The 17,127-nt window shown below is 47.2% G+C and overlaps 1 protein-coding gene across 2 annotated transcripts; it reads right to left on the reverse strand.

Annotated features, from left to right (window-relative positions):
• Positions 1-669: 669 nt before the first annotated feature.
• pdgfab (platelet-derived growth factor alpha polypeptide b) lies at positions 670-17,127 on the reverse strand. Of its 2 annotated transcripts, XR_008947115.1 has the most exons (7): positions 16,502-17,127; positions 15,507-15,606; positions 11,545-11,679; positions 10,268-10,458; positions 3,687-3,813; positions 3,055-3,179; positions 670-2,587 (listed from the first exon to the last, which is right to left on the reverse strand). XR_008947115.1 is itself a non-coding variant. In XM_057015009.1 (6 exons), the coding sequence occupies exons 1-6, from the start codon at positions 16,559-16,561 to the stop codon at positions 2,574-2,576; spliced, it is 627 nt and encodes a 208-aa protein (XP_056870989.1). In that variant the 5' UTR covers positions 16,562-17,117; the 3' UTR covers positions 670-2,573. The 2 variants fall into 2 exon arrangements, 1 of the variants encoding a protein (XP_056870989.1); XM_057015009.1 differs by lacking the exon at positions 3,055-3,179 and having other exon boundaries at positions 16,502-17,117.

Genomic DNA, 17,127 nt, shown 5'->3' on the forward strand with positions numbered 1-17,127 from the left:
TTCGCCTCATTCAGCTTGTCCTCTGGTCCATTGACTGTCCCTGATCCTCTACTTCTTTCATGTTGTCCGTCTTTTTATCTGGCTCCCTCCTGGGGTAATAAGCTGGGGTGTAGGTTCGGGAAGTGCCCGGGAGGGAGACTTTCATGTCCCTTAGCTCTCGGATTATACTGAGCTGTGGCAGGAACAGTAGTAAAGCTCCCAGTACCTACTCTTGGATCCTGGAATAAAGCCCAGGTCCTCTTCAACCCACTAAAGCTCACACTTCCCGGATACACCTGCGACCCCCACATTCAGATCCTTCTAAACCCAAATGGACCATATTCCACATTTTTTTCTGGTTCGCTTATTTGACTACAATGTCTTGAAAAGTCTGTTACAAATTAGGTTATTCTGGCGTATATATGTATATATTTTAAATTAGAGGGAGACATAAAATCCATTCCTGTATAAACTATATGAATTGAGAGCAGTGGTACTGGGACTGCATTTAAATCCTTTCATTCCGGTCGTTTGAATCACCATGACAACTGTTGCTGTCACATTTTAGCTCCACACAACTCAGTAAAATTTTGGGACTAAGCATTGCTACTCTGAAAAACCATAAATCTATAAATTCTGTATATATAAATTCGGTCTGTATCTAAATGAAACCCAAGTGGGGACAAAATGTCTTATCAAAATGGTATTTTTCTTTAATGGATAAAAGAATGTTGAAATTATGGTCCCTGGTTTATTGAGAACACTTACATGAATGTAAATGTGAACATGAACAGAAATCAAACATCAGATTTATAAATATAGCACCAATCAGCTGAAGGATTGCTTATTCCCAGACGTGTCCAATGTCCACAACAGCCAATATGGCCTTGTCTCGATGCAACTTCACCTCGGTTGACTTCGACTCGACACGGTCCACGGCGCCGTGATTTACTGCGGCTGAGAAATATGTGTCAGATTTCTGAGCTCGATCACAAGGTGTTTTTGTAGCGCAAGGCCCATCGATGCACATTTATCACTCCGAACAGGAAGTAAACGCTCGGGGTTAAACAATCATCTTGCTGTTTTCAGGTCACCGCTGTGTCCTCATCATCATCTGTCTTGATTGTGTTTGGCTACGTAAGGCCTGAGCACCTTGTCAGAGTGGGAATTTGCTCTCCTGTCCGCACAGGAGCGGCGCCCCGACCAAACAAGGAGCCTATTCACACGGCCGCCCATTCGCTTTGCGCGTCCGTTCTCTGCCTAAGCTGGACTTTGTCCCCTGCAGGAACAACAAATGTGCTTGTGAAGCAAGGAGGGCAGAACTCGTCCTTATCAAGGTGGAGCGACATGAGTGAAAAAACAGGCGAATGTGGAAGGGAAATCAGGCGTGTGCAGACCTCCTGTCCCAGTCTTCCTTTGGCACATCTGCGTAGGCGTTCCAAAATTCTTCAGTGATTAGCGTCTAATTACTAATGATTACTCAAAACTGGGCTGTGCTTATCATGGCTGTAAAAAAAGAAAAGTTGCCATGTTTGACCCACTCTCCACAGCCCTGAGGGACTAACTGCAATGCTTTCCTGTCTCCTTGATGTCCCACTCCTACGACTCTTCTGTTCGGATGGATTAAATAAAGGCAAACGCAAGAAAAGAAATAAACATCATTCCTGCTTGGATATAAGTAAGCTTAATATATTTCATAACAAAAATAAAGCATTTTCCTGTACTGACGCTCACATCTCCTCCTTTCACACATGTCCAAACCATATACAAGACTTGACAACATTCAGATATACTGCAATATAATAAGAAACATGGATGACGAGACTAATATCAACTAAAAAAAGAATGACACTGAGATTGTGATACTGGTGTTACAAAGACGACACAGAACGTTTGCCTCTCTCCAAAATCATTATTTTTCTCCTTTATCTCTTTTTTCCTACTGGAAGAGACAGAAAGCAAATGTCCACGTGTATAAATAGTTTGTCGGCAGAGACGTGTCTTCCATCTCAACTTCAGCTGTACACAATAAAGGAGAGGATTTCCTCTTTAAGTGTACATCCTCAAACTCACAATATTCAATACTCCATCAAGTCTTTCAGGAAAGGAAAACACCTTTCCCTTTTTCCTCTGTGTTTCCTACTTTTCTTTTCCTCCCCGCGCACACAAGAGTCATTTAAATAAGGCGGGGCCTGTTGCCAAGCAGCAGCTGTTGTCCGCCGCTCTTTCGGGTTCTGAGCGTCCGCAAAAACGTTTGTCCATCTGCAATAAAAGTCTGTGAGGCGCGCTCGTCACCGATCCCTTTCATCATCTCGGCCTTGTACTGCAGAACAAGTCTCGTTCTTCTTAATCTCCGGGGTCGTCTGCGGTGAGTCGGCACACCACAAGAGGAAGTGATCGTCACTGGTTACTGTCTAAGAAAAAGCACCTTTGGCATCTTATTTACGTATTCATCTATTGTTTCAGTCTGGCATCCTTATGGAAATGCTTATTTATTTATTTTGTTGAGTAGAACAGCAGTGGGGAAGAGGGCAGAGCGGGTTGTCCTGGTGACGGAATCCTCCCACGCTGAAAGTCCCATGTTCTGATCGCTCTCACCTTACATCCACTGTGGGAGATAGAGAAATGGATGAGTGTCACGACTGGGCCCCCACATTTGGAAAAATGAATCACTCATAGTTGTTTATTGGATCTGGTGCCCAGTTATTTTTTTCCATGCATATCAAACAAGCGCACAAGACCCAGGATGTTCTTAATCAATCATAACGTGCGTCATTACAATGAACGTGAACGTAAAAGACAACTCTCTTGATCCTTTTCATCCTCTCTCACACACAAACAACGGTGCACACACTGACAGGCGTGCACGACACTGTGGCAGAAAGCATGTGTGTGGGGTGTGCATGCTCAGCAGGCCATCACAGCAGCATGCAGCGGCTCCTCCTTGGCCCTCCCTCCCTCACAATGATTGGCTGTGATGTGATTGATGACAGTGATTTGTTGGGCCCTCTTTGCGCCCTGATTGGTGCCGAAGAGAGAGAGAGAGAGCGGACTCTTCTGGTGCTAAAATCCTACCTGTTCCCTTCATAGTTCTCCATTGGACTTTGGGTAAAGAATGCAACTTAATTATGTCGCCAATAAATCCTTGCTGGGCCTTAGCTTTTTAGGTTTCCTTTTTTTACCTTTAGCCCTACGGTGGCCTGAAAACACAAAGTTGGGATAGGAAGGAAGATTAAAAGCTAAAAGCAGGCTTTATGAGTCAGAGAAAGACAGGCCTAACAGCCCTAGGACAGAAGCAGAGAGTGCAAAGATATGACAGACTATAAATACTTCAGATGACTTATCAGCACTTATCTGCTCCCAGGGAGAGAAAGGCTTCAGATCAAGGCATTTGCGGGTTTACCTGTTTTAATGCCAAGCAGCCTTTGGACACCCACCCTTATTACACACACACACACACACACAATTTTGCAATAGCAGGCTGCCTCACAGGTACACATCTGTGTGGGAGCATGGAATAGGGTCATTCAGTGCAAAGCTAGAGAGCGTATCAAAGAAAGAGGAACAATGAAAGAGATGAAGACTGACACGGAGGTATGATGATGCAGAGAGGAGGACGACGCATTCGGCCTCTGCACGATGTTGCTTCAATGCAAAAATGCAGTGCTTGGATACCACGAGGATGAATCATTGAGGATGGGATTTACCTGTTTCTGCTTCTGAGTGCTCCACCACGTGATGTTGTGATGTACACACGCACTCCAGGTGGTCTTCTAGCCGCACAAAGACCTCTTTCAGCTTCGGTTTCCTCTTCACATACTCCACCTTTGCTACCTGGAAACGGAGGGAAGAGAGGCTAGGTTAGCCAGGTCTCCTGACATCATTAGTCTTTGCTGTGCATGTGTCGTCAGTGAATGCACGCGCTCTTTGCTCCATCTGCTAACATCAAGAGGCGTAGCACTGTGACTGATGAGACTTTCATAAACCGATTCATTGTAAAACACCAGGCATTGCTTTGGCTCTCTGTGTTTGAAGTGTGACGGCAGCATTCCTCAGGGGCTGATGCATTGACTTCTACTCACTGTGTGCTCTATGGGCTGTTGATCAGGTGTGTAAATACTGAATGACCCTGTCAAAGCCTCTGTGAACAATGGGAGAGGAGAGATGGAGGGTAGGGGTTGCAGTGTACTCCCTTAGGGCGCAAAGAGAGTTTACCCTGGCAGGAGAAGAAAGGATGGGAGTTCCGGGACATACCCCAGGCCCGGAGCATCCCCGTCCACACGGACACATGCATCGGTGCTTTGTCTTTTTTTGGTATGTAGGCGCATTTTAAACCACATTATAACCTTTTCGTGGATTCGTGTTGTTCAACATGAATGTACAGCAAATACAGTCATCTAGCCTGACAAGCAGCAAGAAAGCAGAACTTCCGATCCAAGAAACACAAAGGAATTTGCAGGAATTCCTATCCTTCAGGCAAGCTAACACCCTCTCCGTTTACCACAACAGGGCTGACCTCTACTTCCCACCCAACAGTAGTAATAAAAAGGGCCAATCCTCTGCAGGTTCTTAACTGACCGTGTTGATTGAAGCTTAGATGAAAGCTGAATAGAAGGTTGGCTGGAGGTTATGATGATCTTCTTGCCTGAGGAGGTGGCTACACTTTTTACCCCTTCTCTGTATTGAGCGCCAAAGACAGGTAACCGCCCCATCTAGCACTGGGGGCCACATGGACACCATATCCCCCGCTTCAAACATCTTAATGGTAACTGCATGAGGGAGGAAATTGGCTGACAATCTCCCAGCACTGTAGTGTTATGAACAATACAGCTTTTGGAGACAGCTTCAGGCACCACACACACTCACGGGAATGGATGAAAAACTTTAAGTTTTGTGATGGCATCGCACCAAAGCCGGCTTTTGATGGCGACTGAATCACGCAGACAAATGAACACGCTAAATCCCCGTCTGATAAAACAAAGTATGATGTTGACATTCTCACAGCCGGCGCTGCTTCATGTCAGTGCTGTAACAATGGCTGGAGGGTCATCTGGAGAGGTTATAAAAACAGCGGCCCGCGTTCTCCTTTGCAACACTTTTCTTTCCATGCAGAGAAAGGGAAGAGAAGAAATGGAGGGAGTAAAAAGAAGGATAAGCAAGCAGATGAGGTATGCGGTTAGCAAACAGAGGACAATGGAGTCTGGGTTAACAGTGGTGTTATCTGCCCGGACAGGGAGGGAGAAGAGGAAGACGAGAGAGGAGACCATCACTCTCATTAGTGGCTGTGTGTGTGTGTGTGTGTGTGTGCGTGTGTGTGCGTGTGTGTGTGTGTGTGTGTGTGTGTGTGTGTGTGTGTGTGTGTGTGTGTGTGTGTGTGTGTGCAAACAGAGGGGGTTATTTAAGGAAGGAGAAGTGCTGACCGTGGTCATGACAAGCATATGATGACATTCATACGTAACCAATTAACACTTAGTTTCTAGGTAACTCCAGTAAAAAAGAAACCTCTTTACACTAGAGGTTATCAAAGCTTTATTGTCATCTACCACTTTAATGCATTCAGGATTAGCATTAGTTAATTTCCCATCTTTAATGAGCCACATACTGTAAAACTGTCTATGTAAAATTGATTAAACGTGTAGTCGAAAAGCCTTGAACTTGATGTTTTTTTGGAAAGTTGCACAACACTGAGCAGGACTGGTGCTACTGGAAATGGGTCAGTAGCTGACACCGATGCTGATGCTAATGACTAACACGTGCGAAACCCAAACAAACAGCCAAAACAATCAGGTATTGACATAAGTCAAAAGCAGCGAGGCCCAGCGATGATAAGCTGGGCGCTCTGCTCGTATCCCGAGTCTTCGCACAGCCGGATTACGAAGACTACACGCACACAAAAGAACACACACGCTTTCGTATTTGTCTGTGAAGGTGCATAACTGGGCTTGAACACTTTGTAATCGGCCTCTGCCTTTCCCACTTTGTCAACACTCTCGCTCTTGTTTCCTGTTTCTTGTGTAACGGGAACGTGTCGCTGCAGGAGTGGCTGTCTCAGCTCTCCGTGGAGGTTTCTTTCTATCCTTCTAACAGCTCTTTGCTTCTTAACAAAGACCACCAGCTTCTGTTTCGGCAGAGAGTCAATGGCTTCCCACATTTAACATACATCAGAGAAAGGGAGGCGAACCCCCCCTTGCTAAAACGAGGGCCCCCACTCCCTCTTTGTATAAATCAAACTCCCTAGAAAGCCGAGGCCCTGAGAAAGAGTTCCCCGGAGCGACTGTGGAATGATATCCGATCCATAGGGCTTGGGTGAGGCATTGGGCTCTGGGAAGTGAACCTTTGCCGCCAACCCCCCCGGTTTGTCTCCGCATCCCTCCTTGTGAAGCTTACTCTACTGGTCAGGCTAATTGGGAATTCCCTGAGCACCAAGCACTGATGGAAGCATGATGGAGGGGAAAGTTTTGCTCCAGCTTTCCAAAGAAAACACAGCAGGGATGTGGATGTGCACCGCCGGCCATCGGGAACTGGAACAGTGACAGAAGTGAGTGAAAATAAACAGGAGTGTATATATGTGCACAACGGCGGGGTAGCAATTCATTTATCAGGAAGGAAATTAGGGAAAGGGCTACAGTGATGCCGCTGGCAGGAACAAAGGACCGCAAAGGGGCTTCGTTATCTGTCTATCTGTCATCGAAATCAAACAAAAGTAAGAAGAACTCCTGTCAGGGATTCAAACAAATGTTCTGTAGAGTGCAGTAAATGACTTTGGGGTGTATTTCTGTGGCCTACCGTGTCATTACCGGATTACACATGAGATGAAACACTGTTGCGCACTTAAAGGAGGGGAAAGTAAGAAGATCTTAATGAGAGAGTGAAGAAAAACTATGAATGGGATGAGATGTCAAATTAGAGCGTGGGGGGTGGTGTGGCAGGGAGTCGTTTCTTAAAAGAGACGATGAATCGCCAGCACCAGGGGGTGGGGGGTTGCAAAGGGAGGACGGGGAAGAAATAAGGCAAAATATGATTAAAAGGTGACTGCTCCTTTTCCCTTTCGTGCTGATGCATTCCAGCTGGCGCGGCAGTAACCAAACTCTCCGGCCTCTGTCTTGGATCAGGACGCTCCCATGGTCTCTGACCCGCTCCGTGAACCCCTGCTGTGCGTGCCACACACACTTTATACACACAGACTCTCTAACCCTTTTTCGTCTAGAAAGAGAGCGGCGTGAATCACAGGGAAAATAATTCGCAGCTGCACGGGACTTCAAAAAGGACCCCCCCCCCCCAGACACACACACACACACACACACACACACACACACCCCAGTTCAATCTCATCCCCCCAAACATAATCTGCAGGAGCCCTCAGACTCATCATAAATCATCCTCACTGTATCACTGTCACAGCAAAAAAAAAGAAATCAGGGTCCCACACAACTGCAGAGGTGCAGCTACTGAATCCTCTGAGGTCGCCGAGGTAACCGCCAGCGAGCGTGTTTGTGTTATGAGGTCGGGGCCGGGGGCAGCGCAGGGAGATGTGTGGACCCCAACACTCAGCGCTGCGGCTGCATCCGCCTGGCCTCTGTCAACCTCCACTTTGATCCAGCAGCCATCAACACTTCATTACTCTGCGGCCCGTCTTCCTCTCGCTGCCACTTCACACAAATAGCCTTGTCCCTGTGCAGCGGTGGGGGGGTTACCTCGCATCGCACAGATCCCAGACCCCCGCGCGCTTAAACACACATAAAAAAAAATCTCCTTTTTGGGCTTACACAGATGTGCACCGATGACCTTCTCTGTCCAATGTGAAATTCTTGCAGGACGGCCAAATTAAGAGCCAAATTTTTCAGCCATTAAATCAATGATGGAGAGAACTGTTGGAAAATTGATTCTATTAAGGTGCCTCATGATGGCAATAAAAGGATTAGTTGTCCCTTTTCTGCCAAACCAAATTAACCTTTCACAAAAAAACCCAAGTTGAAGTTCATAAAGAAACGATGAGTGACACCTTTAATATTTGTCATTGATTATTTAATTAGCTACACAGACCATAGACATATTATCATTATCTGACCATTCTGATCCATCGCACACCTTCTATCCTCAGACTCCTTAGTGGGGGGGGGGGGCTTGTCCAACATCACCAGTGGTTTTATGATTTTGGACCAAAGCAGTCAAGGGGAGTTTGACAGAAGTTTGTGTGGACGCCATATCTCAGTTGTAAAAGAGCAGGATGACACCATCGGCCGTCTGAGATCACATACCAAAAGCTAATGAGAGAGATTTTGGCGGAGTTAATGGAAGCAAAAATAGGGGGGTGTTGAGGATGAAACAGGGGAGGGAGTCTGGTGTGACTGAGAGTGCAAGAGGAGGTGGTTTTGGGGGTGAGGGGGAACTTTAAGGAATGTTGGAAAGACAGGCTGAATATATAAAAACTAATTTAGATTCTCTGTGTGTTTCTCTCTCACACACACACTGTCTCTCTGTCTCTGTCTGTCTCTCTGTCTCTCTGTCTTTCTGTCTCTGTCTCCCCATCTCTCTGTCTTTTTGTCTCTCTGTCTTTTTGTCTCTGTCTTTCTGTCTCCCCATTTCTCCGTCTCTCTGTCTCTCTGTCTTTTTGTCTCTCTGTCTTTCTGTCTCTCCGTCTCTGTCTCTCTGTCTCCCCATTTCTCCGTCTCTCTGTCTTTCTGTGTTTCTGTCTCCCCGTCTCTGTCTATCTGTCTTTCTGTCTCCCTGTCTTTCTGTCTCTTGCCCTTCATCACTTGTGTGGATGCTCCGATCGCTGTCAAGACTCAACACTGACATCTTTCATCCTTTTCGTTTGCCTTCAAAACAATCTGTAAAACAAGTTCAAGAGGATTAAAAGAAAGGAAAAGATGGGCATGGGGATAAGGTGACTTTGAAATCTGCCCCTTCTCCTTCAGGCAAATCCTATTTTAGCTTTTTTACTACCCCGCCATGAAACGGGACAAGTTCACGCGGTGCAGGTCCTGCAGAGACCTGTTCACTTGTGCTGGGTCCGTGGCATGAAGAAGGGAAGAGAAAGAGAGGGGGAATAAATAAATAATGGTGCATTTGGACAAATGCACAGTGGCACAAGATGGAAAGAAACACAGTGAATGTGTTCTTTTCCCATCTCTGGCCGGCAGAAGGAAAACAAGTCAAGCCTGGGGTAGACAGGCAACATTTTTAGCTTCCTAATAAATGGAAGGAGACGCACAAACTGGACCCCTGTTCAGACTAACTGCTTCGAGGATGGATAGAAAAAGAAACTTGGCATGAAACAATGTTTCTCACACAATGTGGTGAATGTCTTGTGGCCAGAGCAATCCCTGACAGATGACCTTTCCAGGGATACTTTCAGCCCTCCCTTTTGCCCATGGCGAGACCCAAAAAAAGAAAAAGAAAATCGGAACTCTGTGTGTTCATTTTGTCCTCGGTGTCAAGTGGGGGGAAGATATTGAGAAGCAAGGCTCGTGACATTCCCCAAATAATCAAACATTGTACTGTCTCTGCATCTGCCCTTGTCATTGTTCGCCAACAGAGATTCCATTCAGGACTTCAGACGCTCTGGCAGATGGACAGACGGACAGGCTTGGGATGTATTTAATGCCTCCCTACATTGTGAGTAAGCATTTCTAATGAATTCTGCTTCCTTGAGCCAGTACATCCTTTCCCTGTAGACCCATCAGCCGCGCCGGTGTGACTCCAATGTGAAAGAAAGCAGCAGAGAAATCCCATAGATAGAGAGACAAAAGAGCCCAAGGACCGACTCCAAGAGCCCGTTCTGTTTAGCTCCCACTTGTCTATTACTCTGACAAAACAGAGTGCATAACTCCCATAGCTCCACAGAGAGCCAGTCACCGGTGAAGGGTCTATAATGTAAATACAGCAGAAATACGACCCTGTTATAGCCACGGTGTCTCCTCTGATCCTCAACAGGAGGACTTGTTTTCAACCCATGGGTGCCAGCAAGCATCTGAGAGCAGAGCAGCCCCGTCTGGTTCCTGTTCCCCTGACTCTCTCACCTCGTCTCCCTCCGAGGAAACCCAGAGGGGCCTAAGTAGGCAGTGTTTGTCACTCTCACTAATGTGTGCGAGATGGAGCAGGATGATCCCTCTGAGGGTGACCCCCCCACTCAACAGGTGTCAGGCTGGAGGTGACCGCCTCACGTATGGCTTACTTACCAGTCCACAGGAAGATGTCAGCAGCCACTTATACAATGAAATCTGTAGATGTGTGTGAGTGTGTGTATAAGTGTGTGAGTGTGTGTATAAGTGTGTGTAGGTCTTACCTTAACGGTGCGGTGGTGCTTGCGGGAGGGGTGACAGCGCATGTTGCTTGTGTTGCAGCAGCCCGTGCAGCGCTTCACCTCCACGCAGGGCGGCCATATCAGGAAGTTGGCAGACGTGGGATCCACCTGGCTCCTGGGGATCTCGTAGATCACCGTTCGCGTCTTGCACAACGCCGGCACCGCCTCCTCCACTGCAAGGGAGAGACAGGCGGCGGGAAGAGTCAAGTCAGCGTTCCGTGACACATTTTCCAAATTGCGGCGGCGTGCTGATGCATTGTTGTAATCTGTCCTCGTCCCTCGCAGCTGCATTCCTTCACCGCTCATTATTTGATGACTCATTTAATGGGGGGGCTTTTCTTCTTACCTCAGAACGCGCCCAGCATCCATTAAAAGTGGTTATGAAGATGTGCGATCCAAAAAGCTGATCTCATATCAGCTAAAGAGCTTTAGGGATCAAGTCGTTGAGACGTAAAGAGACTGCTCCTTTGTTCGGAGGTCTCACCGGGGTTAATGCGGTGTGACGAGGCCAGAAATCTTTTCCTGTTCATCAGTGGGAAATCTAATCATGGTATTTGACCCCGTGGTCCTGAGCAAAAAGCATTCATTTCACCCTTCAAGGGCCTTTAACAATGGGATGTTAAGGGTACAGATAATGTTATGTCACAAAGATGATGCATGTGCATCGAAGGGGATGATACGAGGGATTCGGTGGGCAGCTGCCAAAACGGTGTGAGGTCTCTCACATCTCTGATGCGATATGGGCTCGTTAAATACGAGTCGTCGCCTCAAACGCCACGGCGCTGGGAGAGACGTGAGGACCACGCACACTAGCTGGTGCTCTCCACACCTTGATCGGATATTGTGCCGCGTGGCGTTTTATGAAGAAATCTGAGAGGCCAGGCGAGCTGCAACTTGAGCCTTGAATGCCTGGAATTTCAACGCTCAAGGATATATTTCTCAGCTGTGTTTTTGATCTTCAATCGCCCGGTCAATTAAAAGCCTTCACGTCAGATGTCCTCTTCAACATCACACACCGGTCTCAGGTCTCATTAGTGCTAGGATGCCATAAATACTGGTTATATGTCTTCATTAGGCTTCCATTACTCCCCATAACAGCCAATAACTACATCCTTGTTTGAGCTAAATGTAAATTGATTGGTTTGACCTACTGGGCACTCGTTATTGAATGACATGAAGGTTCTTTCAAGGGTTTATGACTACATGATAAACTATAATGCAGAGAACAGCGAACTGCTGAAGCGTATCTTCGGCCTTACCGATGCTCCTCTTGCGTCGGCTGTGGAGCTGAGAGCTCTTCAGGTCATTGTAGTAACCAGGGTGATGAGAGTAGTTCTTGTGGTGGTTGTGATGCTTGTGGTGCTTTCGCTCCTCGATAACATCATTTCCCGTACCTCATCAAAACACAAGTGAACAATGTTAATAGTGTCACAGGAAAAAACGGAAATGAAACCATTAAACAACAATCATCCTTGATTATTGTTCCTCTCTTGGTCTTGCTTAGTCCATAATAACGTTTTAAATACAACTGATCCGGTTCTTGTGCTGTAAAACTGGCACTGACTGAAGAGCTAAGGGATTCCTTCATTTGCTAGCGGCCAGGTGAAGGCGACTGCTGCTGATGACACAGACCGAGGTAAACAGTCTAAAGTACACAGGGGACATTTAGGGGACATTTTTTATTACACAGGCCTCCTTGTAACTGTCACGCCACGCTCTCTCATTTGGCTGAACTTTCTACCACGTCTACAGTGTTGAGACACAGGTGAGTCAGCATGTCCCTACAGAAACAACCAGCTTTCACAGACGCGCAGGGGACTAAAGTGGTCGTTTGACAGGTGGTACTCAAGTGCCATTATACGTGCACGTAATTAGTGGTTTCTTGTCTCTTATTTACCTGAAAATGTTTGCTTTTCCAATCATCGGGTTGCATTGGAAATGTACAAGCTTCTTAAAGCAGATAGCTAGCCCAGCCAATTCACAGTCACGGTCATCTGATAAAGATTGCTTGTTTTGGTCTCCACCCACAATATGAGGTGGATGAAACAAGAGTGCCAGGACAGCCATAAAACGATAGTAGAGGGTGTTCGCGGCCCATCACAAAGAGCAGAGTCTGAGCGTGTTTGCTCAGTGGGTGGGTCTTAAACGTCTGTAGGTGCAGCGTACCCACTCACCTGGCTAAAACAATCTTGTGCACTTAAAATAAACCCACAACTCCCAACTGCACAGACTGCTGTCATTACCCTCCATAACAAGCTAAAACCTAATGTACACGCTACAACAAAGCTTCACCACAGGCAAACACATTCCACTCATCCCACTTCTTTGTGCTCTGACCACAGTCATCTGACGGGATTTCCTCTACCTATAAACGGTCCACCTCTGGGATTGGCTGTTTATTTGCTTTTGTCTGATTTTTTTGTGGGGGGCGTCGGCAGCTCGACGAGAGTGGAAAATCTGCCATGCAGTCAGTCGGTCAGCCTGTGACCCCCGAACTGGAGGTGTCGCCTGCAGTGCTGCTGCCCAGGCCTGGCGTTACATAAAAGGCTAAGCTATCGGTCTGCTAGGCCAAGAATGGAGACATGCGCCTACGCCGTCTGAACTTTCAGGTGGACTCACTGCAACAGCTGGCTGGTCGCGCTATCTAGTGACCTTTTAACGCTCCAGGTCACTGTCAGAACACCCACCAAGCCTCCACAATCATACTGATATCTCTCTTCACCTCAGGATGATAAAAGTGAGAACTCTTTGAAACATTTTGTTCTGGATAAAGCATCTGCTTCAATACTCTTGAGCAAGCATTATTCCGCTTTAAAGATCTGACACTGCATATGTGATTAAATAGGTTATTAGTGAAAGTGATGCAGCCACGAATGGGTTAAATGACGCCGAGCAAAAAAGAATGTAGGGTAAAATAGCAATCAGACTGATCCGGCAAGAATGTACACGAGGAGAAAATGGAAAGATGTGAAAAATCCAGGGGAAATGCGAAAGTAAGAGAGGGGGGTTTAATTCCCTGCTGGTTCCAGGTGACTGAGAAGTAATAACACGCCTGGAGCATCATCAAACTGAGACAAGAGAAAAGAGGGCAGGAGACAGTCTCTGACTATGAATCAGGCTTTCATTACTTGCAAATTACTCCTCCATTAGCTGAGGGACTCGCTCCCTTTCCTCCTCCTCCTCCCCCCTCTAGTTTTTTCTCCCTCCATACTTGAACTTGTTGCTCATAGTTGTTGTAATAAGTGCCTCTATAACTCTCTCTCTCGATGCCTCTTTTCCTTAATTCTCAGTTGTGTGGCTGAGTTGACACAGTGTCACCTTTGGTGGTTGTGCTAACTCCCCCCACATGTTACGAGAACATTATTTTTTCCCTGCTGATGCAACACAGGTTCATCGGAGATGTTAGCTGAAGCCAAACACCCCGCCGACATGTCAGAAAGCGAGCTGATTGCGCAACGAGTTGAAGGCTTTTCTGACTGAAGTGCAGCGTGAACACAAGTTCCAGAAGGCTCCTGCTCCCTCCTCCAACTCTGCCCCATTCCAAGAGTCGGGTTCCCTTTTCTGTCAAAGTCCTTCACTGCAGAGAGATAAGAGCAGGCAGGCTGTGGGGGCTGCAAAAAGGGGGAAAGACGGTGATGGAAGAGAGGAAAAGAGAGCAGAGGAGCACCTCAAGGGGCCAGGCTTCGTCTCATCTATCAGTCGAGCTAAAGGCATCGTCCCCGCTCATGGACGCACAAGAAAGCAGCCATAAAGCCACAAAGGCTTTCCCAGAATTCCCGAGATGTACGGCCAATTCTGTAAAGCCATCCGTCAGAAGAACGGTCGGAACGACATAAATAGGATCCATGTCTGGATAAATAAAACCACTCAAACAAAAATAATCACGGCTTTCCTGGATGCGTCCTTCCAAGCACATCAGTCACTTGGCGCCAGCGTGTAAACGTTTAAACAAACACCTCAAATTAGCCCTTCCTTTCACCTTCCCTGCTTTGCATGCTCTTCCATGCACTGTTCAGCCTGGAGTGGTAGTTTTACTGTCCCGGCCATCCGCAAAAAAAGGGCTGAAAATACAACCCACCCCCCACCCTGGCCTGGCGTCAAAGGTCTTTTAATGGGCTGGCCTGTGCTGCCGAGCTGGCCTTCGGACAGATTTATGCACTCGTAATAATAATCAGCCTACTACTGTTACCCTGCAACACATTCTTCTGTTTGAAGAAAGACATGCTAATTCAATTATAAACACCTCTTCTCATGCCACAAGCCCTCCACAGATCTATTCTGCCCCCCAGGGCGATCGCTGATGTGAAATACGGTTGACTTGTTTTGGGGTTAATTTATTAAACAAACTAATGACGTGGGGCTACTGGTGCTAATTGATACGTCCATCAGGCTGGCATATAAGCATGCAAACACATTTGGTTCGCTAGTCTGCTGTTTTGCTGTGTTGCTCTGTAAAGTTGTGGCTCTACTAATGAGCTATGACCAATGAGCTAACCCCCATTTGGGACTGCTTGTACAAATTTAGTAATTACCAATTTCCATCAACAAATGTTCAGGGGAGAACCCAGAATTTGATATATGGCCCAAGCCTGTGTAAATAGAAGCTCGTATGAAGGCAAACAGCCTCTTCCAGCGCTGCCCTGAAACTAAATCTAAGACAGTCGGAGACGGATCGCCCTACCCAGCGCAGAGGGCCGTAACGGCGAGGGAACCCGCCTGACCCGCGAGCGCCTGTCTCTGTTTACAGGCATCTGTGGCCGTCTGGCTGCTTTAAAGGTGGTTTATTGCAGCAGCTGAAGGAATAGATGGACCGAAGCTCCAGTGAAAAGTCCATTTTGTCATGTTGATGCAACAATCAACGTTATCTCACACCACAGACTTCGCTGAATGTCTCTGCAGCACTTTCAATGATGTCATGTCTATTTTGGATACTGTTGTTTAATTTGTATTAAATATTCCCTCATGAAGGCAAAAATGCCCCCAAAGAAGCCTGCCAGGCCAGTTGAATACAAATATTAATCCATATGCTCACAAAGGGCTCCACAATTTACCAAAGTCTAAAAACAGCTGCTGATGTAATTGGGACTCAACTCTGTTATTTCCACCCCTTACTACAGGCTGTTACATCAACAGTCTCACAAGTGATCAACAGTCAGGGATAAAACTGTAACCTGCGGTCTATTGATAGTGCAAGTGGAAAGTAACACGAGGCAGAAATTACCTACGGAGTCAATGTCCAGTAGCCGCTGGAGGTCGCTGATGCTGTGGATTTCACTGTTGGACAGTCTGTCTATCAGCTCCTGGGGAAACTCCACTTCCTTCTGTAGGGGAGAGGAGGCGTTGGGGGGGGGGGGGGATTCAAACAGAAGAGGCAAGTTAGACATTTGGTCCGGTTTTAGTGTCATTGTTGGTCTGCGTAAATAAACGCGCCGGGTTCCTGCGCAGCTAACCGCCGCCTTGGCTTCTCCAAACATGCGGGGAAAGTTGTGCCAACCCCCCTGAGAAAATCTGTAATTTAAATAAGCATTGCAGAGGGAAACGCAAACGAACGGCTCTAAACATTTGTCTTGAGGATTATTTATGGGGACAGTTTCTCTACTGATTTCAACATATTGTTCCACCGCCTTGGATCGGTTAGGATAAATTAATAGTGCTGTTTCATCGAAAAGGCTTAAATTGCTGGTTCACTCTGTAAAATTGCTTCGAGCGTCACCTAAAGGCGTCCGTAAATGAGGCGGAGAGATCCGTGTTGGTGCGTGCGCCATCTCTCCGCACTTTGCACTTGTTGCGCGGCGTGCAGTTGTGCAAACCAAGTCTTACGGGAACGGAGGCTATTTATACCCCTCAGAGCGGTTCCCATGAACGCGCTTAGGCCAACCAAAACGTTTGCCCAGTTGGCCCAGGATATATAACAAATTTGGCACAACGGCCAAAAATAACTGCGATATGAGTCCAAGCGCAGACGCGTTATTGTTATTCCAAAAGCGCGCACGACAACGAGCCTGTGCGCAAACACACGTCGTAAAGCTGATTTCGCATAATAGTGGTCTCAGTTTTGTTCATTTGAATTGCTCATTTAGGTTAAACTAAGCACTGCTTCTTCACGCATCGAGTCGGGGAAATGTTGGCACACTCTAAACCCCGCATTGTGAATGACATGGAACCGAAGGGGGGGTCTACTCAGCCCCGCCGCTCTCTGCAGTCCAGAAACTTTACCTCAGAAGTGGCCAGCAGCAGGTACGTGGTCCACAGCAGGAAACAAAGTGCGGCTCTCATCTCCCTTTAATTTAGACTGAACCCCGAACGAGAAGTAAAAGGCGGTGTTCTGTAGGAGCCCCAGAATCGCTCCTGGCCCCACAGAATCCACAACCATCCCCTCGGGGAGGGAAACCTGGGATGTCAGAGCTGCTTAGCGGGCTCTGCTGCACTTGTAACGCAGGAGAAAAGGCTGCAGAGGGCTGGTCGTTGTCTCTTGTTATTCTCTCTTCAGCAAACTGTGCGGCTGCTCGACATGATCTCCTCACACGCCAATGAGACAATCCCGAGAGACGAGTCTGACACGCATTGCACTTGTCCTTTACCCTCTAACAGCCTCCAAACTTCAGCCAAGATTATTCAGGGACCTGTTACAACTGCACAGGCGCACGACTACGCTTCACTAACAGTCTGTAAACCATATAATCCAAACGAGAAGGTCCGTCTGAGAGAGTCGCGCAGGAGAAAGTTGTCCGTGTTGTGCTATCCGGAGCCAGTCTTGCGGGACTGTGCGCAGGTCCTCGGCTGCGTGCGTCTCTGAAGTGAATGGAGTGAGAGCGCCTCTACGCCGCTGGATATAGAGAGCC

The sequence above is a fragment of the Takifugu flavidus genome, chromosome 18, assembly GCF_003711565.1.
Source record: "Takifugu flavidus isolate HTHZ2018 chromosome 18, ASM371156v2, whole genome shotgun sequence".
In the NCBI taxonomy this organism is placed as follows: Eukaryota; Metazoa; Chordata; class Actinopteri; order Tetraodontiformes; family Tetraodontidae; genus Takifugu; species Takifugu flavidus.

What these genes read in the sequence shown, in the direction of transcription:
- pdgfab (XM_057015009.1), bottom strand. Translation starts at nt 16,561, where the DNA reads ATGAGAGCCGCACTTTGTTTCCTGCTGTGGACCACGTACCTGCTGCTG. An exon ending in TGCTGCTGGCCACTTCTGAG is followed by an intron (nt 15,607 to 16,501) that starts GTAAAGTTTCTG and finishes TCTCCCCTACAG; the next exon opens with AAGGAAGTGGAGTTTCCCCA. An exon ending in AGCACCACCGCACCGTTAAG is followed by an intron (nt 3,814 to 10,267) that starts GTAAGACCTACA and finishes CTCCGTTTCCAG; the next exon opens with GTAGCAAAGGTGGAGTATGT.